At 39.5% G+C, this 26,324-nt stretch overlaps 2 protein-coding genes across 23 annotated transcripts in view; one reads left to right on the forward strand and one right to left on the reverse strand.

The window, feature by feature from the left end:
* CEP170 (centrosomal protein 170) overlaps positions 1-3,246 on the reverse strand; it is a 129,066-nt gene extending 125,820 nt beyond the window's left edge. For 12 of the 13 annotated variants that reach the window (XM_050771371.1, XM_050771361.1, XM_050771353.1 and 9 more), the window contains exon 1: positions 3,063-3,246. The gene's annotated coding sequence lies outside the window, so the exon portion shown is untranslated. Of the gene's footprint in view, positions 1-2,370; positions 2,757-3,062 lie in introns of those variants that run through there. The other variant, XM_050771256.1, reaches the window with a different exon arrangement.
* A 734-nt stretch (positions 3,247-3,980) lies between these two features.
* SDCCAG8 (SHH signaling and ciliogenesis regulator SDCCAG8) overlaps positions 3,981-26,324 on the forward strand; it is a 248,663-nt gene continuing 226,319 nt past the window's right edge. For 8 of the 10 annotated variants that reach the window (XR_007721686.1, XR_007721687.1, XM_050771396.1 and 5 more), the window contains exons 1-4: positions 3,981-4,263; positions 16,249-16,414; positions 17,147-17,229; positions 20,800-20,913. Coding sequence is in view for 8 of the 10 variants with exons in the window: in XM_050771396.1 (XP_050627353.1) it covers positions 3,991-4,263; positions 16,249-16,414; positions 17,147-17,229; positions 20,800-20,913 (636 nt within the window). In the remaining 2 variants the exon portion in view is untranslated. The remainder of the gene's footprint in view (positions 4,264-16,248; positions 16,415-17,146; positions 17,230-20,799; positions 20,914-26,324) is intronic. The other 2 variants (XM_050771413.1, XM_050771428.1) reach the window with 2 other exon arrangements.

The raw sequence follows: 26,324 nt of genomic DNA on the forward strand, positions 1-26,324 counted from the left end.
CAGATGTTTTTTCTCTCTCACAATGGCTAACTCACTGCTGAACAATCCTTCATGAAATATTTGAGTAAGTAAATCAAAACCTAGGGTATTTGATTAGAAATTTTGGTTATTAATGAGATAAAGATGGTCTGATATTTCTTCCCATCAAAAGTATCCCATTTCTTAATGAAACAGATCAATATTGAATGCTTCAGTCAATATTATCTACTCACCAAGCATTCTTCAAATGGCATGTAACTGCTCTTTTGTTATACTTCCAGAATAATTTGCAACTGTACAGATATTTTAGTTAGCAATTAGGTTGTCTGTCAGATACTTAAGTTGAAAAGTACACTGCTTAACATCCCAGTGTTTGGGACAGATAAGAAAGAAAAGTCTTTACATATTAATTAGTATAGAAAAAATATTTTTCAGGAATAGAATTTTGTGGAATAAAAAAATTTTGACAAAAAAACTTAAGCATATACAATATTTAGTACTAGATAAGCATTATCTAATTGCAAGCAGATACAATAATAAAACTAGTTCTTTTTTTCAGTAGATAAAAAGGAACAAGAAACTGATACTTAGAACAAATCAAACAAATCACGAAGCACAGAATTTTAAAAAGTACCATAGCAGCATTAATATGCAGAATGTATGCTAAGGTTTACAGTATAAATTTCACTATTCTAATGTTAAAGTAGGGAACAGGCAGATTATTTCCATACAAAATAATCTCAGAACACAATGAAATTTACCAGTAAAATACATTTAAAGCATGATTGAATATAATTCCACACACTGAAATTTAGTTACACATTTTTTAAAGTTGAAATTTAAGATAAATAATAAATCCTTTAAAGAAGTCTATTAAAATGCAACATAAAATTAAATGATTAAAATTATAAGGCAAGAAAAGAGCACTTTATGGCAAAATCAACCCAATAAAAAACAAAGTTAATATATCTTAAAATGTAAATTCTAGTTTAAGTTGAAAGTAATCACTAATAACTCATTAATGATTACAACTCATTAACTGTGGTAAAATAAACATCACAGGCTCTTGTTATGCAGAAATTTTATTTTTAACACAGCCTATAGAGTTGATCATCATATTATTATAAAATACTATTGATTTTCAAGAAATAATACTAAAACCTACCATTAAGTAGTAGGGAAAACACTGCAACACTTCGTTTTTATGAAAAGCACATGTTAGGACATCTTTCCTCATTTAGTAAGTTACTTTATACAACTAAAGGTCCATTTCAGAAGAATTACTACTTTTACATCGCAGAGGCAAGAACTTGATTAATAACGGTGAGAATCAAGTTCAGTGATAGTCACAGCCTGCTCAAGGAGAGCGTAAAGAAGCTTTCCATACATTTTCACAGGGTAAAAGGGCTGGGGGGACACAGGAAAGATCACTCTGCAGAATGGACCTTGAGTTTCATTTGGCTCTGCCTTCCATTAACAGTCTGGCTTGGGCAGACAAGTCAGTTAACTTTCTGAGTTTTAGTGTCTTCCTCTTTCAAGTGCACTTGGGCTCTTCCGTGTTACCTACAAAGTTAGGAAGAGCTAAAGGCAGCCCTAGTTTTACTTTTTAAAAAATAATGACAGAAAAATACGTAACTTGCTATTCATCAGTGTACTGTTTCCAGAGCTGAATTCCCAAGTCTCTGAAGCATACCCAGCTAGGGTTATACCAGTGAAGATCCAGATACTATAGTCAAAATGTCACTCTCTCCTCTCCCATTATTCCTCCACCTGCTCCTCCCCATCCTGCTTTATCCTCTCTTCTGGTGTGTTTTAAGAAGCAACGCCAGCAAACGGCTGTATCCATTGTAAACTTGAGGATGAAATCGTTTTAAAAGATGCATTTTCAATCAAATGTATCATCTGCTTCGCCAAATTCCTCCCAAATGGCTAAATTTTCATTAATACAATAAAAATGAGGTAACAACTTCGGAAACAGAAATGACCTGGGCCAGTTGTTTTGTTTGTTCTACTTGCTTAAAAAATAAAACGGAAAGATGTATCTATTCCCTCAGGAACATAAATGCATTACCCGCCCATTGAAAAAACAATTCTGCTGGTTCATTTCCCTGACACAACAGCTTCGTTGTCAGGCCCTCTCCAGCCCAGGCTCCAATGTCACCTAGTAATTTTATATTGATCACCTTGGCAGTGCTTGGACTCCAGCAGGCATAGTCCCTGTCTCCCTTACATTCCTCAAAAATAAATTAAATAAATAAATAAAACTCTACGAAACGCCACCGAACAGAGATTCTGTGACTTAGTAGACAAATCCCACGTCTTCCCGCCCTGTGTTAGGCAGCTGCAAATGTTATTTTTTCATCGCTTGCATAAAATGGAAGCGAAACGTACCAAAACCCTATATTTGAATCCTAGGACAATGAAGCCGACAGGAAGCCACTCTCTCCTCCCCCGGGTTTACTACGGAGCCAGAGCCTCCGCGGGGTGCAGTCGCCTGGCAGGGTGCATGACAGCGCGTCTTCCACGCCCTCCCAACGCGTCCCAAAGGCTCCTCGCCTGACCTCGCCAACGGCCTCACACCTCAAAACCAACCACACAAAAGGGATCGGCCCGCGGAACTGCTCCAATCGGGGAAAAATCCCTTCCCCAGCGACAGCGCAGCCATTCCCTCCAATGCTCCGCCCGCACCCCTCGCAAACTGCTACGGCGGAAGGGGGAGGGCTGCACAAAGCCAGGAGAAAGCTGAAAATGAGTCAATGCACTTAGGGGACGCGGAGGCGGCGGCAAGGGACTCGGGAAAGCCGGGGGGCCGCAGGACTGGAGCTCCCGAGGGCGGCGGGTGGGGGATGGGAAGGGTGGTCCCGTCCAGACCCCGGTCCTGGGCGGGCAGAGGGTGGGGGTGGCGGCGCCGCGCGGAGCATCCGGGAAGCGCCCCCTTCGCGGTCCAGCCCCGCAGCCCCGCACCCCCGCCCCGCGGCGGGCCGCGCCCGAGTCCTCGCTGCAAACCCGAGGAGCAGGACGTGGAAAAGCAGCCGCGGCGGCGGCTGCGGCGCCTACACCGAGCAGCCGATCGCATCACTTACCCCTCACAGTGGCGAGAGGGACCGGACGGGGGAGGCGGGGCGCGTCGCGTCCCGTGAGTCTCTCGCACGCCGTCCTCCCCCCACCTCGTCGTCGTCGCCGCCGCTGTTGTCGTCGCTGCCGCTGCGGTCGAGCTCCGGGGCCCTCAGCTCCGCTGGGCAATAACGTTATTCCACACACGCCCCACACATAGCGGTAACGGCAAAGAGCGGCTGCCTAGTGCGCAGGCGCCTCGGGAAAGGGCGAGGAGCCGGACCCTATCCCCTCCTCCTGCCCAGTTCCAACGATTCCTTACTGCGCAGGCGCCAGACACAGACAATGAAAAGGGGTTGTGCGAGGGTCTCACCCACACGTTTTTCCAGCTTGCCCACTGCGCAGGCGTGCCCCGAAAGACCAGCTAGAACAATGAAGAGGACCTCGGAGTTAGGTGGGACCGCAACCAACAAGGACTACAGTTCCCAGCGGGCAGAGCGCCAACTCCAAGTGGAGGTCCGGTTACTGGGCATGCTAGGAGTTGTAGTGTCGGCCGCCTTTACAATTTAGGCTGTTTGGAGGATTTAGAGCTTCTATTTCTTGAGGATTTATTCGACCGTTTAAAAAAATATCGCAACCGAAGCAGGGTTCAGAGGTTCCTCTCTGCGTCCTTGAGTAACCTAGGGATCAACTGCTGCATATTAGCAAATTCGAAGCGTCAAGGCCTTCAGTGAACCCTTTCTGTCATTTGGGGTGGTCCAGGTGGCAGAAGAGCGGGATGGAGGCGGGACTAAACCAGACTGGGCTGGAGGAAAAGGGCGGGGCCTGCAAGCCTGTCTCTTGGCAACAGGCTCTGGCAGCCCAACCGTCCGAGCTAGCGCCTGGTGCGCAGTGGTCTCTGGGAATTGTAGTGTAGCTGGAAGGCTCTCAGGATTGTCGAGCTTGGAGGCGCTGAACATGAGGACTACAACTCCCGAGGTCCAACGCGAGGGCCAGTGGGTGGGAAGAGCCCCCACGAGCTTCGTGCGGGATTCTAGGCTCCCCTGTGACAGCCGCGGCAGGAAGCAGGCGGGCGCTCCGCGGCCACAGGCCTGCTGTTTTCGGAAGGGAGAAAGCTGGACATTTCCCCACGTAACTCCCAGCTCTGGGCCTAGAGTGTGTGCATGGCGAAGTCCCCGGAGAACTCTACCCTGGAGGAGATTCTGGGGCAGTATCAACGGAGTCTCCGGGGTGAGTTGCTCCAAACCTCTGTCCCTAGCCCCGAGGTGCCCAGGGCCTAGTGGGCGGGAGCGGACCAGGTGCGTCTCCTAACACCTGGGTCTGCCCCATCCAGGCTACAGAGGAGCAAGATGGATGTTTGCTGTGGTCTTCTGAGGAGGATGAAGTAGTTTGATTTAGTTTTTACAGTTAAGCAACGATGTTTCCTCAGATTCCCTTAGTTACCTGAATCAACTCCTTGATCTTGGCCTCCTTCTCAACCAGCGACAGCAGAGACTCTTGGATAGCTCTATGTCATTTTTGCCCAGTTCCCATACTTTGTTGTTTAATCCAATAAAAGTCTGATGCACAGTTTTTACACATTTAAATTATGGCATAGTGGATTGAATGTGATTTATAGGATCCGTGGGGGGAAACACTAATAATTATTTTAATCACAACAGCCCCCATTTAATTGGTCTAGGCTATTTGCATACAGTAAATCATCTGCAGCTTACAACAGTTGTATGAATATTTTACACATGGGGAAATCGAAGCTCAGAGAGGTTGAATTACAGGCCAGAGCCCACACAGCTGGTTAGTTGCAGAGCCAGGTATTATCAGGCTTGTCTGTCTTCAAAGCCTATCTAATCAAGCCATAACTACTATTATCAAAACCTTATTAATTCAGATTGTCTTACCACATTACCCTATGAGCAAGTATCTGTACAAGTAATGTCTGTATTTATTTTCTTTTAAGCTCTGTTGGACTTAATGTCTGTACTTTTAGATGGCGCTGTCACCTTGGACAATATATATGACATCTAGAAATTTCGATTCTGTTATAATGGAAGTTATGGAATTGTCCATAGGGTTATTGTGGGGAGCAAATGAAATAATCCCATAAAGCAGCGATTTTAAGACTCCTTAAAATGTTTACCTATAGTAAGAAATAAATTTTATATGGGACATATGTGTACATATAAACTATAAGTTTCAGTGAAGAATTTTTATTCTACTAAATATGATAAACTCTGCTTTCTATTCTGTTGCATTTTCATAACCCTCTAAGTCATGACTGTTTAGGACATTTGGAATACTAAGTTATGAAGCATATGTTGTTCTGCATAATATGCCTACTATGTGTCAGTGCCTCCTACTATGTGTTAAGCATACCAGGTGCTAGACAGGCAGTAAGGAACAAGACAAAGTTCCTATCCCCATGGAGCTTCTAGATTACTTGGGGAGAAAGACAACAAAAAATTGTAGATTACTATGATAGAAAATAAGGGTAAACATCACTGCTTACTAGACAAGCACTCATTAAATGTTAGTTGTTATTTATACTTGTTACTTAGAGCAAAGTGAACGTTTTTCAATATTAGAAAGTTATCTTTCCATGACTCTAGATTTTATAAGGGTTACTATGCATTGTTACATCGGTCAATTGTGTTACAAACTGTCAACATTCTCAGTATTCAAACTGCAGGAGTAAAAAAATTGGTTTTAATGAACACCTTCCTCAAGCTACTCATGTTTCAAGAGCTGTTAGATACAAAATAAACACTTGTAACTTTTCATTTGGAAGCAAGAAAAATACTGTGCACAATGATATGAGTAATTTTAATTTTTAAGATTGGCAAACATTTTTTGTTTTCATTGAAAGTTTTTCCTGATGCTTCTCTTCCTTTGACCTTATTTTAAGCCTTTATATAATTGTTGGAGGCTATTTAACATTAGGCATTTTAACGCAGTAAAGGGGTTCCTTTTAAATTAATGTTATAGTAATATGTTTAATACTAGTGGTACTGCTTTCAATAATTACAGAATGAAGAGTTTTCATTCAAGGATAATACATTTTAAAATTAGTTTGAAATAAAATTTAAATTTAGTGTGATAACAATATAAGGTAGTGGAAACGTTTCACCAGGAGCGAATACAAGGGATAGAAAAAGTTAAACAACTTTTAAAAAATACATAGTCATAATTTTAACAGTGAATCGAGAAATGTAACCTGAAATGTTTATGGGCTTTTCAGGACATATCATTTATTTAGTAGCACTTTTATTTTTGTATGTTAGCTTGTATAACAGCTTCTGGAAGGAAACAAAGCAGAATTAACCCTGAACTTGAGTACAGTCAGAAGTTCTTCACAAATATAAATTGCCGTTTTTGAGTAGTATAATGTCATTTATTTATTTATTTATTTATTTAGAGATGGAGTCTCGCTCTGTCATCCAGACTGGAGTGCAGTGGTGCCATCTTGGCTCACTGCAGCCTCTGCCTCCTGGGTTCAAGCAACTCTCCTGCCTCAGCCTCCCAAGTAGCTGGGATTACAGGCATGCGCCACCATGCCTGGCTAATTTTTGTATTTTTGGTAGAGACTGGGTTTCGCCATGTTGGCCAGGTTGCTCTGGAACTCCTGACCTCAAGTGATCCACCCACTATAGCCTCCCAAAGACTGGGATTACAGGCGTGAGCCACCGCGCCTGGCCGATAATTCCCTTTAAAGTAAAATATTCTGTTTCTTAATAAACAATGCTGGAGTTATGTGGAAATTCCTTATTTTGAGTGTGCCTAATAATTTAAGAATTGTATTACTATGTAGTAAGATAAAATGCAGTTTAAAGTTCTATGCCTTAATTTGTTTTGGTTTTGTTGGTTTGTTTGGTTTTGTCTACCCACCATTACTTCCCCAAAATGCCTTGCATAGTTTATGATTAATGGAAACTTAATAAACAGTCTGGTCTTTCCTCACCGGTTATTCCTCTGGCTTGTAAGTAACTGTACATGTAGTCACTACTAATATCCCTTCATTTGATATTTAGCTAGGAAGTAGCTGCATAAAAATGCAAAATGCTTTTCCTATTTTCCGTGATTGTACTTCCATTTAAAAAAAATCTTTTCCTTATTTCTTTAATATTGGTACTATTATGGCATATCAATAATTTGAAGTTCTAATGTGAAAACTGAGTCAGCGTTTACTTTCTTGTTTTTAAAATGAGGTCGGGCGCGGTGGCTCACGCCTGTAATCCCAGCACTTTGGGAGGCTGAGGTGGGTGGATCACCTGATGTCTGGAGTTCGAGACGAGCCTGAACAATATGGAGAAACCCTGTCTCTACTAAAAATGCAAAATTAGCCGGGTGTGGTGGCGGGCGCCTGTAATCCCAGCTACTCCGGATGCTGAGGCAGTAGAATTGCTTGAACCTGGGAGGCGGAGGTTGCGGTGGGCGGAGGTTGCGCCACTGCACTCCAGCCTGGGCGCCAAGAGTGAAACTCTATCTCAAAAAAAAAAAAAAAAAAAAAAAAAGATCTTTTCCGCATTTTTAAAATTTTGGTACTATTATGGTATATCAAGAATTTGAAGTTGTAATGTGAAAACTGAGTCAGCATTTACTTTCTTGCTTTTAAAATGAGATCCTTGCCTCATTTTGACCCTGATGATCTTGGAGCAGCTCCACGTTCACCTTTCATCCATTCCCTTAACACTTTTCAGTGATTTGCTCTTTGAGTTCTCTAAAGATACCTCTTGCTTTGGGTCGCCTATGCCCCTTTACAAGAAATTGGAGACGTTTAATGATTCTTCTTCAAAACGAGAGTTCTGGCAGAAAAACCGGAAGGTTTTGTTGCCCCCACGTATCTGTTGTATTATTTCCTACATAGTAAATGGTCTGAAAGTTTCCAGTGTGGTTAAAAGTGGATATATACTGGGTATCCTGGGAACCACAGAATTTAATCTAGAACAGGGAGTGATTTGGGAGGTCTCTTGGCAGTATGGTTAGGTGTTCATTTATTCTATGGGTAGTTATAATTCAACACCCACAGAATGGCCGAGAACTACATTTGTAAGTGGGCAAGATAGCACATGCCCCTTCTCTAAATTCAATACATCATTGTATAAAGCCAAGAGGTATGAAATAAACTATTTCACAGCCAAGAAAGGGTGAAAAAAGCCCCAATCACGGGCAATCCAGGCTCTATTTTAAGTACTGCACACTTGAGTGAAAGGAGAAAAATTGCTAGAAATGCAGTATCCTAGCCTTAATAGCGGAATCATGTCTCATCTCTTGCTACAGCATTGGGAATAGGTAACAGTTTTATCAACATCACCTATATACATGACTCACCTATTCGCCTAATTCCTAGCCACCTTTGGTTGGGTGAGTATAAGGAAAAATGAAACAGACTTCTTGTATGACAGGAACTCATAATTTTGTATATACATTTTGCGTTTTGGTTTTACCCTTTCAACATTTTGGTGTTTCAGCCTTTAGATAAACTTATGGCAAGAGTGTGGTCGAGTCAGAGGAGAGGATGTGGAACTAGAAGCCAGGTCACTGAACTAACTTTTGCTTTGCTGACAACCATCTGTGTAACCTTAGGCAAGTGAAAGCAACTGTTCTTGGATTCCCATTTCCTCATCTGTAAAATGAAAAGTTTGGACTGGATGTGAGAATTATTGCCTTTAGGTGCCAAGCAAATGATCAAAAGGTATGATGGAGTCAGTGCAAGACATTAGAGAAATGATGAGGCTTATGGCCAAATTGGGCAATTTCTGCTTTTTCTCAAAACATTTCAGTTTCTTTCTTGCTCCCTCCCTCTTTGCTTCCTTTTTTTTTTTCTTCTCTCTTTTTCCCTCTTTTCCTCCCTCTTTTCTTCCAAGAAGGAAGCCAAGCGAGACACACCCAGAGCCTGACTCCCCTTTAGACACCACTCTCTGACGCTTTGATCATTAATGTTCTTCCCTTCAGCACTTGGTTGGATCAGATGAATGATAAGGGCTGTGTTTTTGTCTTATGGAAATGAGAGTAAGGAGTTGAACCAGGTACACAGAAAGTGAGCGGATGAATATGGAAGAGAATACACAATCTCGGGGATGGGCTTTATCTTTATGAATTGATGTAGTTCAAGAAAACCAAAGATAAGGTTGACTTTCTATGTTTTTCTTGTATATAATTAGCACATCTATCCAAATCCTGCAAAGTGGCTCACAATTGTAGAAGGGCTGTGTTAGTCTTACTGGCCAACAATTTGGTCAGTGTATTCGCCAGCAGTGATATCATCTGGCTGTCTTAAGAAAACGTGTGTAACTCAAATAAATGTTCGTGTTTTCTCAAAAAACTTGTATTTCTTTTTTCTTCTTTTTTGTTTTTCTCAAATGTTTTCTGGATTTTTAAATATTGTTTGCCATAAACACTATATATGAATATATACACATAAACATGAGGGTTTTTTTGCCAATAAAATTCAAATTACACATATTCATTTTTTGTTTTATATACTCATGTGGCTTTTCTCTCTCTCTTTTTTTTTTTTAATCTCGGCTTACCACAACCTCCACCTCCCGGTTTCAAGCGATTCTCCTGCCTCAGCCTCCCCAGTAGCTGGGTTACAGGCACGTGCCAACACGCTCGGCTAATTTTGTATTTTTAGTAGAGATGGGGTTTCTCCATGTTGGTCAGGCTGGTCTCGAAGCTTCCAACCTCAGGTGATCCACCTGCCTTGGCCTCCCAAAGTGCTGGGATTATAGGCATGAGCCACGGTGCCCGGCTTTTTTTTTCTTTTGAGACAGGGTCTTATTCTGTTGCCCAAGCTGGAGTGCAGTGACGTGATCTTGGTTCACTGCAACTTCTGCCTCCTGAGTTCAAGCAATTCTCCTGCCTCAGCCTCCCAAGTAGCTGTGATTACAGGTGCCACCACCACGCCTGGCTAATTTTTTTCATTTTTAGTAGACACAGGGTTTTACCATGTTGCCCAGGATGGTCTCGAACTCCTGGCCTCAAGTGATCCACCTGTCTTGGCCTCCCAAAGTGCTGGGATTACAGGCCTGAGCCATTGTACCTGGCCTCATGTGGCTTTTCTTAGTACTTTTAACTTTATGATCTTTTATTTTACTAGAACTTAAAAGTACAATCTCAAGTTTTCTTTCCTACTACTGATGAGATAAAATTGACAAAAGACAGGATTTAGCAATCAGAAAAGAAAGGAATGTTCTACAAGTAAACAGTTATCCCTGGAATAATCTAAATCAAAGCTATGTTTCAGTGTTAGGAGATTATAAGGGTACTTTTGCATGTTCTTTGTCAGAAATAGGAATAGGGTAAGTTTTTTTCAAACTGTTGAGATATGGGGAGTAATAATATTCTCTCTTGGGATGTTTAAAGACATCCCAAGATATTGCCAGTTTGTGCTAAGGTTTTCACCGTTTTACTTGATGATAACTCTTCTCAGAGTCCAAAAGTAGACAAGGTAGCTAGAAATGCCCTTGTGCACTGCCTAAAGCAACCCTGATGATGGCGGAACTTCAAAAAAGCCCACTGGATACTTAAAGGGATGGCCTGAGGGCAAATATTGCTTTTAGGCCCTGAAACAAAATTAAGCTAAATATGAATTCTGAGCTCTAGCTTCTGATGGATGTAACATCTATTCCTGACACCGGATCAGGTGTGTCCCATCGCGGCACTGTCGGTCTCAGGCTGTGCCCTCCCTACCAGCGCTCCTGTGGCAGAATAGCTCACTGTCACGCTCATTTTCCATCAAGAGGTGGCAACACTTACAATGTAGTAATGTGGTCAGTGTGATAGCAAGTCTCCCCTCAACACTGAAAACTCTTGTTTTATTGATCTTGTTTCATTGACTTGAAAACTGTCTTGTTTAATTGATCTCGTTTTATTGATTTTTTTTTATTGTCACAATTGGGGGTGGAGATGAGTGCTGCTGGCCTCTAGTAGGCAGAAGCCAGGGATGCTATTAAACTGACACAACACAGCCCCTTCCAACAGAGAATTATCAGGTCCAAAATGTCAATAGTGCTGAGGTTGAGAAATCATGATCTAGAAGTACAGGTTTTGCTCGTAGACCTTGCTCTGCAAGAATCCTACTTTACAGTAATTACAAGTAAGGATATACAGATTGTATTTGCTGGTGATTTTACCTATGTTCTTTGCCAGCCTAGCTAGGTTTACTCCTTTTATCACTGGAAAGTGACAGGTGCATCAATCCTCCCCGCTGGTGCCAAAGAAATACCAGGTGGATCCCTCAGAATGCATATAGCCAATCTCCTGGATTTGCCACCACCCACATATCTTTAATGATCTTCCAGATGTTGCTTTCTTAAGATGTTTACGTTCTTTATCAGATTATCTTTTACCCCTGGCGCCAAGCACTTTAGCATATTTTCAGATATCAGAGTCTTAGGATAGTATTTTCTTTGAGATTTAAACAAAAAAAAATTCTACATAGTACTTGTAATCTCTTTCACAGTTGTAATTGCCTTTCACAAAGCTGACTTTGTCTGATTTTTTGCTTCTGCTGTTTATATCTTGGTAGTGCTACTTGTTGGTTCCTTCATAAACAGTGACAGCAATCTTCTGAACTAGGCTGAGGCCCAGTCAAGTGTGGACAGACATGTATCTCTTATCTCACTGTGGTTTCATTTTTCTGCGTGTCTGCCCTAATCTAAGCTTGTACTGGGAGCTTCAGTGCATCTCGTGTCTCGGCCTAGGGAGGAATAGTTCATTGCATATTTTCTCAGAGACAGCTGGGCACTTCGCAGGGAGTGGTCCCCCCTCCCTGTCACCAGGGCAATCTCTTTCACATCCCCCAGGACAGATGGAGAATGAAGAAATTAATAATTCACAGTGTGTATATAAGTGGTGATTCGTCCTAGACTGAAATGTACTTGCATTTTGTTCAAAAACATCTTGATGAAGAGAGGCCCAATGGTGAACTAAGAGTTAGAACATAGGAAGTAGGGAAACTCTACTAAGAAAATGGACAAGACAGGCCAGGCAGGGTGGCTCACGTCTGTAATCCCAGCACTTTGGGAGGCTGAGGCGGACGAATCACCTGAGGTCAGGAGTTTGAGACCAGCCTGACCAACATGGAGAAACCCTGTCTCTACCAAAAATACAAAATTACCCCGGTGTGGTGGTGCATGCCTGTAATCCCAGCTACTTGGGAGTCTGAGGCAGGAGAATCCATTGAACCTGGGAGGCGGAGGTTGCAGTGAGCCGAGATTGTGCCATTGCACTCCAGCCTGGGCAACAAGAGTGAAACTCTATCTCAAAAAAAAAAAAAAAAAAAAAAAAAGAAAATGGACAAGACAGACTGAAATTAGCCAGCAGCCATTAGCTCAGGTACCGTTTAAGTGCTCATTGTACTGATTGATGTTTGGATAGTGCATTAGCAGAAATATTATTTACTTGCACTTACTTTCATGTGATCTGTAGGACTCAGGGGTCCTGTTTGTGTCTATAGTCATAGTTAAGTTTATAGTCAGTTCCTGGTTGGTGCTGGGGAAAAGAAATCAGGATGCATTCATCGTGAAATACCCTTACTCTCCTCTCAGGAGAGAAGAGGAAATGAGCGTGTTCTCTCTCTTGGTTAGAAACAGATAAAACTGTGTCCCATTAGCAATTGGATAGGAAACGATAACTGGAACCTTCTGTCTAATCTGGTTTCCTTAAATGTACGGAGCAGATAACTGCATCTGGGGAGTAGTGCTCTTAGTAAGGGTTATGGGGGCTTCAGTTGCAATGGCTCCAGTTGAAGAGCCGTGGGATTTTCATCTGTCCTGAATCATCTGAGTGTTATTCTTCTTCAGATTAACTGGGTTTATCTGTTACAGTATATAATTATGTTGCTTTGTTATATATTTGAAAAGCACTTAGCATGTTTTGAAATGTAGCGCTGAAGTGACTTTAAAATGTCAACTCTGTAGTTTTAGTTTTAGGGCACAGTTCTTGCAAATTCCTGCTTTTCCTCTCTGTCTCTAGTACCTCTGAAGTCAGTAGTTGCAAACAAACAACCTTAAAGCCTTTTGTATCACTTTTCTTTGGGATAGTTGTTGAATTCAATAGTTCATTATTTCACATAATATTGTGTTCATAGTACAATTTAACATGTAGTCTTTGAATGTTATAAATTCTAAAAGATTAAACAAGAATATTAGAAAAGGAATGAAAAGTGCCCTTAAAATGCTGCCCTAGGCTGGGCACGGTGGCTCACTCTTATAATCCCAGCACTTTGGGAGGCCAGGGTGGGCGGATAACCTGAGGTCAGGAATTCAAGACCAGCATGGCCAACACGGTGAAACCCCGTCTCTGCTAAAAATACACAAATTAGCTGGGTGTGGTGGCAGGTGCCTGTAATCCCAGCTACTCGGGAGGCTAACGCAGGAAAATCGCTTGAACCTGGGCGGTGGAGGTTACAGTGAGCCAAGATCACTCCAGCCTGGGGACAACAGTGAGACCCCCTCTCAAAAAAAAAAAAAAAAAAAAAAAAAAAAAAAAAAAAAAAAGAAAGGAAATATACATAATAGGAATTCCAGGAATCTTATGGATTCTTCTTTTTAAGGTCCCGGTCACCGGGCGTGGTGGCTGATGCCTGTAATCCCAACACTTTTGGAGGCTGAGACGGGCGGATCACCTGAGGTTGGGAGTTTGAGACCAGCCTGACCAACATGGAGAAACCCCGTCTCTACCAAAAAAATGCAAAATTAGTCGGGTGTGGTGACAGGTGCCTGTAATCCCAGGTACTCGGGAGGCTGAGGCAGGAGAATCGCTTGAGGTTGTGGTGAGCTGAGATTGCACCACTGCACTCCAGCCTGGGCAGCAAGAGTGAAACTCCCTCTCAAGAAAAAAAAAAAAGTCCCAGTGAACTGTGGGCACAATGTAACACTTACACACTTAGGCTGAGTTACTCTCTGTACTAGGCAGTCATGTGCATAGGTTCCTTTGTGTGTTCATGGTAATCGTTCAAATCTTGGATCCTTGGCGATCCTTAGAGCCACTCAATAATTCTGCCCCAATTTCTCAATTTCAGCCATTACACAATCAGTTATCCAAGGGATACACTTGGCATACAGACAGTCCATCATTGACTGCACTAAGTCCAATTTGACTTTTATGGAAAAGTTGATAAAGTTGGTATCAACGAGGATGTGGTAAGGTGGGCCCAGCTGTGTATTATATTGGAAAAATAAGCAGGAAGGGTGTTGGGGAACTTCTCTTTCCTTTAACGCGCTGGGATCCTTCTTTTCTTTCTCTTTAGGTTTTACTCTGTCCTTTTCTTTAAGCTTCCGATCTCTGAGACTAAGCATTCACTTCATGGTTGCATAGTTCCTTTTTTTTTTTTTTTTTTTTTTGCTTCCTCATGGTGATGCCACACTCCTGTTTCATCCGTAATCACCAACGGTGCAATACTTTTACCTGGTATACATTTTTATGTTAGTCAAACTGTCTCTGTCCTTTCTAATAGATTCAATAAAGATAAGTGTTTTATTCGTGGATTTAAGGGCATAAATCTGAAGCTACATGAACTGATATTGCTTATCATGTAACACTTGATTTTCCTTTTGCATGACCAAATCTCTTTTCTACTCCATTTTCTAATACTAAGTTATTGTAAAATTGTCACGGTTTCATATATTCCCAAAACCAGGAATGTGTCTTATCTGAACTTCCTTAAACTCATGATGAGTCAGAGGAGGCCAGTCTTCATTAGTAATCAGCACCAAATTCATTTCAAAGAAAGATCTGTGTGGACATAGGATCGGTATGGAGAAAAATATGGTGATAAATTAACTGTGTCTCTTGTGTAGTTGAGTAATAGAATTTCATTGTCGAACCCTGACCTGAGATACATGTGTTCTTTTATCAAAGTAGAAAATGAGTTGCTGTAAGTAAAGAAACTGTATTAGATATTGTGTAACATGGAGATTTTTTTTTTCTATTAAGTACTAATATTGCTTTTGTTTCTGTTCCAAACTTTGAAATCAATGCACTTGGAGAAAATGGAAACTACTTTTCAAGGTCCTACAGAATAGATGTTTATGAATATATTTTCATGCATGATTGGTAATGAATCAGGTCTCTTTCATGCCATTGCAGTTAGAGGGCCTCTGGTGCTAGAGTCCTCTGGAGGACTGGGCTGTCGGAGTGGGGGCAGCGGGGTGCGTGCGGGGAGGGCTTTTCTCTTTCTTCACGGGGTCTCAGGGCCTCTCGTTTCCTCTCCACGTATGCTCTTCCCAGGTCTCTCCAGCAGGGTAGGGCTCCCAAAAGCAAACATTCCAAGAGGAAGCAGGAGCTGCCAGTCCTTTTAAAGACGAGGCCTGGGTCTGACATGGTGTGACTTTTATTGCATTCTATTGGTTAATGCAGATTACGGGCCCCGTCAGTTTCAGATCAGAAGACAACAAGGGAATGAGGCTAGGTTCCTTGGAGGCTATTTTTTTTTTTTTTGAAACAGAGTCTCGCTCTATTGCCAGGCTGGAGTGCAGTGGTGTGATCTCGGCTCACTGCAACCCCTTGGAGGCTATTTTTAGAGATGAACTATCACAGTAATATACCTTAAAAATGCTTCATTTTAGACAGTTTTTGTGTGTTGTAGGGGTGGTCAGTTGCGCTAACCAAGAATCTATGAGGTGTGGTTAGCCAGCAGTATATCAGAAGAGCTGTACTACCGGGGCTGCCACTCTAAGCACTTCAGCTATGCAAATTTTGATCAAAACTAAGCCAGACATGTGGATGTTTCTTGGTGGGGGAGGAATTTCCTGTCCCCAGGGACAATGAGGTTTCCCTAGGTTGGAACTGGGTGTGATGCAGTCCCTCTTGCTGGCTCTTCCCACATCCCCACTGCTCCTCCCGTCCTCCTCTGTCTCCAGGTTGGTAGAGGAGTCAGGCATGAGGGGAAGGAGAGCACTTCCCTTAGCAAGTTATCGTTTAATGGGAGCTGGTGGGAAGAGTTCTATCATTTCATACTCCTTGCTGGTGGTGCTATATGTAGTGAAATCAACTGCGACAGTGATAGGGACCTTAGAGATCATCAAGTCCTACCTCTACACCATGAAGTTAATCTTCTGTCACCATCTCTGGCACATCCCTCAGCAAGCTAGAAACAGAACTCTGCGTTTTTTCCATAAAGTACGAGAAATAATGATTTCACCTTTAAAAACTGCCTTCTTGAGCAAGTGTCCATTTGGTCACCCAGATTTCATTGGTCCTAACTTTCATCAGGTTGTTCTTGCAGAACGTGCCAGTAGAAGCATTCACCAACTGAAATGTGCCCTGAAAGAAGGTGATGTCACTATTGGAGGAGATGCACCAAATCTTTCTTTTAGCACCAGTGTGGGAAATGAGGATGCCAGGACAGCCTGGCCCGAATTACAACAGAGCCATGCTGGTGAGTATGAAAGTCAGTCCTAGCCTGAATGATGCATAGTGAATTTTTTAAACTCCGTAGAATAATAAGTCCTTTCATTCTTCGTTCTGCTGCTATGATGTTATTCCTGAAACACAAATCAGATAATTTAATTCCCTTGCTTAATCTTTTTTTCTTTGACTTCCCAATGCCTATAGGCGAAAGTCCGAAATTCTTAGTTACAAAATAACAGTGTTTTCCTAAGATAGCTCCAACCTGCCTCTTTGGCTCATCTTTGTGTACTTCTCATGTTAATCATCCATCTCACAACTCATATTCTAGTTATAATGACCTCCTCGCTATGCTTTTATGCTTTGACATGTGCAGTGCCTTCTAATTGGAATTTTTCTTATCCTTTTCTGCTTGGTGAACTCCTTCCTGTTCGTCCTTGCAGTGTTATCTCCTCTGTGAAAACAAGCACAATTAGGTGCTTCCTCTTCTTGTAGCACAGTGCACAGCTCTAGGTCTACATACAAACTTATTTTATATCAGTGTCTCTCTCTTCATTGCTAGATTCTTAGCACTTAAGGGGTAGAAATTCTTTTTTTTTTTTTTTTTTTTTTCTGATGTTGGTCTTTGTATCCCCAGTTGATAGCAGAATTCTTGATGCATAATATATATTTCAGCAATTTTTATTAGTTGGAAAGATGGATGGGTGGTAAGAAACCATGGATCTCAAATAAGGTTAATAACCCCTCTGCTTTTGCTCTATAGTTAATCAGCTCAAAGATTTGTTGCGCCGACAAGCAGATAAGGAAAGTGAAGTATCTCCATCAAGAAGAAAAATGTCCCCTTTGGTAAGTATCAGCTTTTCCAACTTGACAAAGCATTCCTATGTTTTACTGTACTGTGTCATTTTGTAGTACATGTTGCAGAAAAAATTTAAGCATGGCATGCTAATAGTGAAAAACATTAAAAGTAATTCTTTTCCCTCTGATGATTTTGGCTGAAAAAATAGATTTCCATGGCAGAGGGAATCTTGATATTTTTAATTTATTATTCACTTGGAAAATGGGAGCAAGGGAATAGTTGGGAGAATTTATTTTGCAACTGTTAGCAAAATATGTAATACAAATATATAATATATAATAAATTAATATAAATTATATAAGTCAAAGGAGAATATATGTAAAAGATAAACTAATGATTTTAGTAATTTCTTTTTTAGAGGGCCATATCTATCATCCATCATTTTTAGAAGTTACTTAATTATAATTGTAGCCCACCTTTGTAATATTTTAAAATTTTGAATGTCAAAATAATACATTTTGTTTTTAATTAATTAATTTTTTTGAGATGGAGTCTCATTCTGTCGCTCAGGCTGGAGTACAGTGGCATGATCTTGGCTCACTACAACCTCTGCCTCCCCGGTTCAAGTGATTCTCCTGCCTCAGCCTCCCTAGTAGTTGGGATTACAGATGTGCACTACCACACCAGGCTAATTTTTTGTATTTTTAGTAGAGATGGGGTTTCACCGTATTGGCTAGGCTGGTCTCAAACTCTGAACCTCAGGTAATCCACCTGCCTCGGCCTTCCAAAGTACTGGGATTACAGGCATGAGCCACCGCACCCGGCCTCAAAATAATACGTTTTAATATGTAATGTTCTTCTATATGTTAAAATATATGGTTATAAAATTGTATGATATATAAGAAGTGGTGCTATATTTCTTCTGAGGCTGTTTTTTATTGCTTTGACAGAGTATATTATTCCTGATTAAAGCATTTTATATGCTAAAGGCTGAGATAGATGTGAGTGAAAGAACTCTGAACCAGATTTAAGTGGCCAAAATAATAGTCAAGGGCTTAGTTCTATCTAAGATCTATCACATACTCTCTAGGATATTGTGCCTGTCTCACGGAGTTTTTGGAATAACAAGATAAGATTACATACTTAAAATTCTTTAGAAACCTATGAAGTGTTACACAAACATAACATGTCAGAGCAGCAACCTCGCATTTTCAATGTGTTTTATAGTTCAATACAATGCCTATATGCTGAAAAGTATGGAGACATGTTACTTTCTTTTCTTCACCACTGAAATGTCAGAATATCACTCCCATAAGAACACTTCATTCCAGGCTGACACGAACTTTTAAGCTTAATTCCAACTTTAGAGAAATGTACTTCATATGCATATTCAATATTTATAGATATAGATTTTATAATTTTAATAAAACATCTCATTATTTAATGAATTTATTACTATTGACGTCTGGTTTCTAGCATGCTCTTAAGCACACACTGGTGGAATGCTTTTAAGTCTACCTAGATGCAGTTGCTTTTTCTGTTGAATACTCAGACATGCTTATTCGTTTTTTAAAGCATGAGCAAGTGATATTATGGAGCTTATTGAATCCAGGCAGGCTGGAAGACCTTCATTAAGAGAATCAGTTTAGTACATACAGAGTACACTTTAAAATATACAAGTCTATTTATATGGAGCTGTGTAAAAGAATGGAACTTAGACTCTAAATGTATATAGCCTACATGTAATAATTATAAACCATAATAGTAATAATTAGCTTTTTAAGATTATACCCTTAGAATGCACTTTCATAGCCAGTATAACGTATTAGAAATACATGCATATATTGAGAGTAAAACTGAGGCACTATTGAGATGGAAAAGAAGTTATTACTTACTGTCTTAAAATGTAGATATCCAAACTAAAGCCCTTTAAAGTAGACACAAATGATTTCAGGTGAACGTTTTTCATACAATATTAGCTTGAGCTTTTTATTTTTCACATTGACTTCCTGCTGTATACTCATAGTAGTAATTTATATTTGCTTACCTTCTGAACCTATTTCTATTAATGGAGGATGATTCTAATTGTTTGATTTCTACTCATGACAGATAATTCATTTAATTAGAGTTACTTTGGTTTTTAAATATCTTCAATACACCAAAAAGCAGAGCTCTATTTTATTTTATTCTGCCATGGTAGCTGGTGCTTGGTTATCGTTTAAAATTTCTGCTGTGCTGAGAAAGAGAACAGCTGAGAAACAGACACTGTGTCTCATTTCAAGCTTTCCTCTGGGTTTGTTTAACTGGGTGACCCTTGTTTTCCCTTTTCCTGATTTCCTCATCCTTTTAAAAAAAAATCATGTGATGTGTATATGATTTTACAAACTATATCACAGTCACTTTAAGATAAGGTAAGATATACATTAGCAGTAAGTTCCAGGAATGCTACAGAGCTAAAATAACATTAGTGTTTTTTTTGAAATCTCTTCATTGGACCCCTCAACGAAAAAAGTAGTCAAACTACTTCAGGGCTCTACTCCTGGAGGTTCTATGCTCCAGAGCGGCATATGCTTGAATTGCCTTCAATACTAGAGTCAAAAATCGAAAACTATGTTTTGCTAATGTATCCTTTTTGAGATGGAATTTTATCGCATTGACACAGGCTTGGCATCAAAGAGTTCCTAAAGAATCTCTCCTTCACGGAGCTGCTGCAGTTTTAGCTAGCAAATCCTCTTCCATGGCAGTTTCTTGGAGAGAGTTGTCCCTTGTATCTCAGCATTACTGAATGGAATGTTGTTTTTCCAATTTGTTAAAATCGTTCATTCCAAGCCAGTTATACTACTGCTACCCCAGCATTTTTCTATTCACTATATGTGCTTTTTATAACCACTTTCACCATCCATCTTAAAAAACAAAATGATATTCACGTCCGTGAATCTTGTGTATTTGTGGAATTTATAGGATAGAGAAGCAATTATTTGTGTTAGTCCATTCTCGTGTTGCTATAAATAAATACCTGAGGCTGGGTCATTTATTTGAAAAAGAGGTTTAATCAGCTCATGGTTCTGCAGGCTGTATAGGAAGTGTGGGACTGGCATCTCATTCTGGTGAGGGCCTCAGGATTCTGCAGGCTGTATGGGAAGTGTGGGACTGGCATCTCATTCTAGTGAGGGCCTCAGGAAACTTTCAGTCATGGTGGAAGGTAGAAGGGGAACAGGCTTTTCATGTGGTGAGAGCCAGAGCAAGAAGTGAGGAGAGGTGTCACATTCTTTTAAACAACCAGATCTCACCAAAACTCAGAGCAAGAACTCATTATCATGAGGATAGCACCAGCACCGAGGTATTCATCCATTCATCATGACCTAAACACCTCCCACCAGGCCCCACCTCCAATGCTGGGGGCTGCATTTCAACATGAGGTTTGTGGGGGATAAGCATCCGAACTATATCAAGACTGTAAGCTACATTGCGATCAATTATATGTTTATATCACATCAATGCACAATTGAGTATGGAGAAGGTAACAACTGATTCTTTGCTAAATCCAAACATGCTTAATTTTGCTTTTTAAAAATTATGTATGTATGTATGTAATTATTTATTTATTTTTGTCATAGAGGTCATTAGAACATGAGGAAACCAATATGCCTACTATGCACAACCTTGTTCCTATTATTAATGACCAGTCTCAATATATTCATCATTTAGAGGCAGAAGTTAAGTTCTGCAAGGTAAGTTTCTCATTAAGAATTTAAAACTAAATAAATTAAAGCTTATATTAACTATACATTGTATACAAATTTGCTACTATAAATCTTCATGTTTGTAGCAAGGCATTGACAATTGCTATTCTTACATGATTGAGAGACTGATGTGTCACAAGAGCTTGTCAGACTTGGGAATGATGCTCTTGACCATACCATTTCTGATTGCTTGATTTCGCAGTAGTTCATTACTATGTCTAATGATTTCATAATATGCTCTCATATTTCAGAAGTTTTCCTTCTCACCCCACTTGCTGTAACCCAGCAAATGGCAAATGCTTTGGAATACAAATAGCAATCATTCTCCCGCACTTGTCAACCTATTGGGGCAGGGGTACAATAATCAGGGATTCTAAACTGTCAAGACCAGTTCTTCTCCACTGTCAGTATTAGGGCTCTTACTTTGACTTTGAATGAGAATGGTTCATAGGGTACTGACAGTAGTGATCAAGAAACCAAACACATCATATATAGCTTGTGACACTAGAGGGTTATATGCTCAACTGTGTGCAGTTTACTAATGTCATTAATGCTAGTAGAGCCTTTTCATCTCCCCAAAGTATGTCGTGTTTTACTTCTTTTCTTTCTCTCCCTCTTTCTTTCTTTCTAGTTTCAGTGTATTAGATTGTACAATATTTTTATAGGAATTACTGATATCTCTTGTATCATGTTTTTACATATAGTGTATGATATTATGTATTATATTGTTGACATTTTAAGATGATGCAAGGCCAGTATGTAACTTAAGGAGGCTTTAGATGTTTCACTCTCCTGATTTTACCAGGGAATTTCTGATCTTAACATGTAATTTCCTGTTCTTGGAGGACACAGTCATTAATATACAGGTGGTCTTGGATTACCAGTAAAGCTGAAATAATATCTTAGGAACTATTTCATTAACAAGGCTCTATTAATCCCTAAGATGTTATGGATAAAACTTGAAAGATATAAAGCAGAATGTATTTACCATCTACTTGAGAAGACAGAACTATTCCCTATTAACACCATAAGCAGCACATTAGAGAATATAGTATAGGCCTTTACTTCTTGGTATAAGCTATAATTATAATAAGAGAAGAAAGTTAGGAAAAGCTAATGTCTTTGGGAATGTTTTTATGGGAGAGAGAGATCTTGAACCGGTCTTTTTTTTTTTTCAATTTTTAAAATTTTACTTTATGCTCTAGGGTACATGTGCAAAACGTGCAGGTTTGTTACATATGTATACATGTGCCATGTTGGTGTGCTGCACCCATTAACTCGTCATTTACATTAGGTATATCTCCTAATGCTATCCCTCCCCTCACCCCCCACCCCACAACAGGCCCCGGTGTGTGATGTTCCCCTTCCTGTGTCCAAGAGTTCTCATTGTTCTCCATATCCTCATTAGCATTTGGTGTTGTCAGTGTTTTAGAGTTTAGCTGTTCTAATAGATGTGTAGTGGAACTTCATTGCTGTTTTAGTTTCAATTTCCTGATCACAAATGACGCTGAGCATCTTTTCATGTGCCTATATTCCACCTATATCACATCTTTGAGTGAGGTGTCTGTTCAGGTCGTTCACCCATTTTTAAAATCAGGTTGTTCGTTTTTTTATTGTTGAGTTTTAACAATTCTTGTTGTATTTTGGATGCCAATCCTTTATCAGACATGTCTTTTTCAAGTATTTTCTCCCAGTCTTTGACTTGGCATTTACTTCTCTTAACAGTGTCTTTCAATGAGCAGAAATTTTTAATTTTAATGAAGTTTAACTTACCAATTTTTTCTTTCATAGATTGTACTTTTAACTTTGCATTTAAAAATTTATTACCAAATCCAAGTTCACTATATTTTCTCCTTTCTTCTTCTAGGTATTTTGTAATTGTTTATTTTACATTTAGATCATGTTTGAAGGACAGTTGTCCATATTTTGGGGTCTGTTTCTGGGCTATCCTGTTCCATTGATTTACTTGTCAATTCTTTTGCCAGTATCACTCTATCTTGATTACTGTAGCTTTATATTAAGTCTTGAAGTTGGGTAATATCAGGACTCCAATTTTATTCTTCTTCAATATTGTGATGAGTATTCTGGGACTTTTTTGTCTCCCTGTAAACTTTAGAATCAGTTTGTTGATATCCACAAAATAGGATTTGGATTGGAATTGTGTTGGATCTATTGATCAAGTTGGGAATAACTGGCATTTTGATACTATTGAATATTCTTATCCATGAACATGGAATATCTCTATTTACTTAGATCTTCTTTGATTACTTTAATCAGTGTTATGGTTTTCCTCAAATAGATCTTCTACAAATTTTGTGAGATTTATACCTATTTTATTTTATTTTATTTTTGAGACACAGTCTCGCTCTGTCATCCAGGCTGGAGTGCAATGGTGCAGTCTCGGCTCACTACAACCTCTGCCTCCTGGGTTCAAACAATTCTTCTGCCTCAGCCTCCTGAGTAGCTGGGACTACAGGCATGCGCCACCACACCTGGCTAATTTTTGTATTTTTAGTAGAGATGGGGTTTCACTACGTTGGCCAGGTTGGTCTCGAACTCCTGACCTCATGATCCACCCGCCTCGGCCTCCCAAAGTGCTGGGATTACAGGCATGAGGAACTGTGCCCAGCTACCTATTTCATTTTTTAGTGTAAATGGTATTATGTATTTAATTTCAGATTCCAATGATTTATTGCTAATATAGAAGAAAACAATTGACTTTGTGTATTGACCTTGTATTCTGCAACCTTGGTATAAGTCACTTATTAGTTCCAGCATTTTTTGTTGATTCTTTGGGATTTTCCTCATCAACAAGCATATTATCTGCAAACAAAGACAGTGTTATTGTCTCCTTTCCAATATGTTTAGATTTTGTGTTTTTTACATTTTTCATTTATTTTTCTTAATTAATTGTTTTGAGATAGGGTCTTGCTCTGTTGTACAGGCTGGAGTGCAGTGGCATGATCATGGCTCACTGTAGCCTTGACATCCTGGGCTCAAGTGATCCTCCTACCCCAGCCTCCCTGGTGGCTGGGACCACAGATGCACACCATCATGCTTGGCTATTGTTTTATTATTATTACTTTTTGTAGAGTTGAGGTCTCATCATGTTGCCCAGTCTGGTCTTGAACTCCTGGGCTCAAACAGTCCTCCTACGTAGGCTTCCCAAGGTGTTGAGATTATAGGCTTTAGTAAATGTGCCCAGCCAGATTTTATTTTTTTAATTGTCTTATTGCATTAGCTAAGACTTTTGGAATGATGTTGAATGGTTGTGAGAGGGGCCATCTTTACCTTGTTGTTGATCTTAGTGGGAAACTGCTTTCTTACCATAAGGTATGTTAGCTATAGGTTATTTGTAGATGTTCTTTATCAAGTTAAGAGTGTTTCCCTCTATTCCTAGTTACTGAGAGTATAGATGCCTCTCGACTTACAATGGGATTGTGTCCTGATAAACTCATTGTAAATTGAAAACGCATTTAATATACTATAGAATATTGGTTGTTTACGCCTGTGATTGCACGGCTAACTGGGAGCTACAGCTCACTGCCACTGCTGCTGCCCAGCATCATGAGAGAATATTATACTGCATATTGCTAGCTTGGGAAAATATCAAAATTTGAAACGAATTATGGTTTCTACTGAATGCATATTGCTTTTGCAGCATAATAAAGTCAAAAAAATCATAAGTCAAACCATCGCAACTGAGGGACCATCTGTGTTTATCATAGATGGCTGCCGCATTTTGTCAAATGCTTTTCCTGCATCTACGGTTAAAATTATGATTTTTCTTCTCTACATTGTTGATGTGACATTAAATGATCCTCAAATGTCGAACCAATGTTGTGTAATTAGAATAAATCTTACTTTATCCTGGTGTAGAATTCTTTTTTACATTGTTGGATTTGATTTGCCAGTATTTTGTTGAGGATTTTTTCATCTACGTTCATTAGAGATATCGATCTGTAATTTTCCACTTGTTTTCACTTGGTTTGGGTATTAGGTTAATGCTGGCCTCATAAAATAAGTTAGCAAATACTTCCTCTTGAATTTTATGAAATACGTTATAGATAATTGGTATAATTTCTTTCTTAAATATTTGGTACAATTCACTAGTGAACTTATCTGGACCTGGTGCTTTCTGTTTTGAAAGGTTGCTAATTGTTGATTTAATTTTCTTGATAAATATAGGTTTATTCAGATTATTCTTCCCTCTGTGAGTTTTCATGGATTGTGTCTTATAAAGAATTGGTGCGTTTCATCTAGGTGACTAAATTCATGATCATGGAGTTGTTCATAGTATTTCTTTGTTATCCTGTTTTTAAAACATTTCTTTATTATCCTTTTAATGTTCATGGGATCAGTAGTGATAGCCCCGTTTTCACTTCTGATCTTAGTACATGATAGAATCTAATTGGTATTTTCTCTTTTTTTTTCTTAGTTAACTTGTATAGAGTCTTATCAATTTTATTCATCTTTTCAAAGACCCAACTTTTGATTTTGTTGTTTTTCTCTAGTGATTTTCTATTTTTAATTTCATTCTTTCACTCTGATTTTTACTATACGTTCTTTTCTGCTTACTCTGGAATTAATTTGCTGTTGGTTTTCCAACTTCTAAAGTAGAAGCTTAGATTATTTATTTGAAGTCTTTCTTCTTTTCTAATTTTTTTGCACTCCTTTTGCTGCATCCTTTTAATAAGTACATAGCTTTTTGTCAGTTGTATTTTAATTTTTACTTAGTTGAAAATATTTCTAAATGGATTTTGATACGTCTTGGATTCATGTGTGTCATTTAGAAGAGTGTTGTGTCATCGTCAGGTATTTGGGGAGTTTCCCAGCTGTCGTTCTGTTACTGATTTCTGGTTTAATTCCATTGTTGTCTGACCGCATACTTTCCGATTCCTTTAAATTCGTGAAGGTTTCTACATTGTAGTCTGCCCGGGTGAATGTTCTGTGTGAGCCTGAAGAAAACATGTGTACTGCTGGTCTTGAATGAAGTAGTCTGTAAATGTCACTTAGATCCAGTTGATTGATGCTGGTGTTCATTTCCATTGTGTCCTTTGTGATTTTTATCATTTCTGACAGGGGATGTTGAAATTTCCAACTGTAATAGTGGATTCATCTGTTTTCCTTTGCCTCATACATTTTGATACCCTTTTATTAAGCACGTATGCATTAAGACTTGTTACATCTTCTTGGTGAATTGACCTCTTTATCATTATGTAATGTACCTCTGTATCCCTGATCATTTTCATTGGTCTGAAATCTGCTTTGTCTAAAATTAATATTGCTACTCCAACTTTCTATTGATTAGTGTTAACATGATATGTTTTCTTCATTCATTTATTTTTAATCTATCTGTGTCTTTGTATTTATAGTTGGCTTCTTTTTTTGTTTTGAGG

The sequence above is a fragment of the Macaca thibetana genome, chromosome 1, assembly GCF_024542745.1.
Source record: "Macaca thibetana thibetana isolate TM-01 chromosome 1, ASM2454274v1, whole genome shotgun sequence".
Taxonomy (NCBI): Eukaryota; Metazoa; Chordata; class Mammalia; order Primates; family Cercopithecidae; genus Macaca; species Macaca thibetana.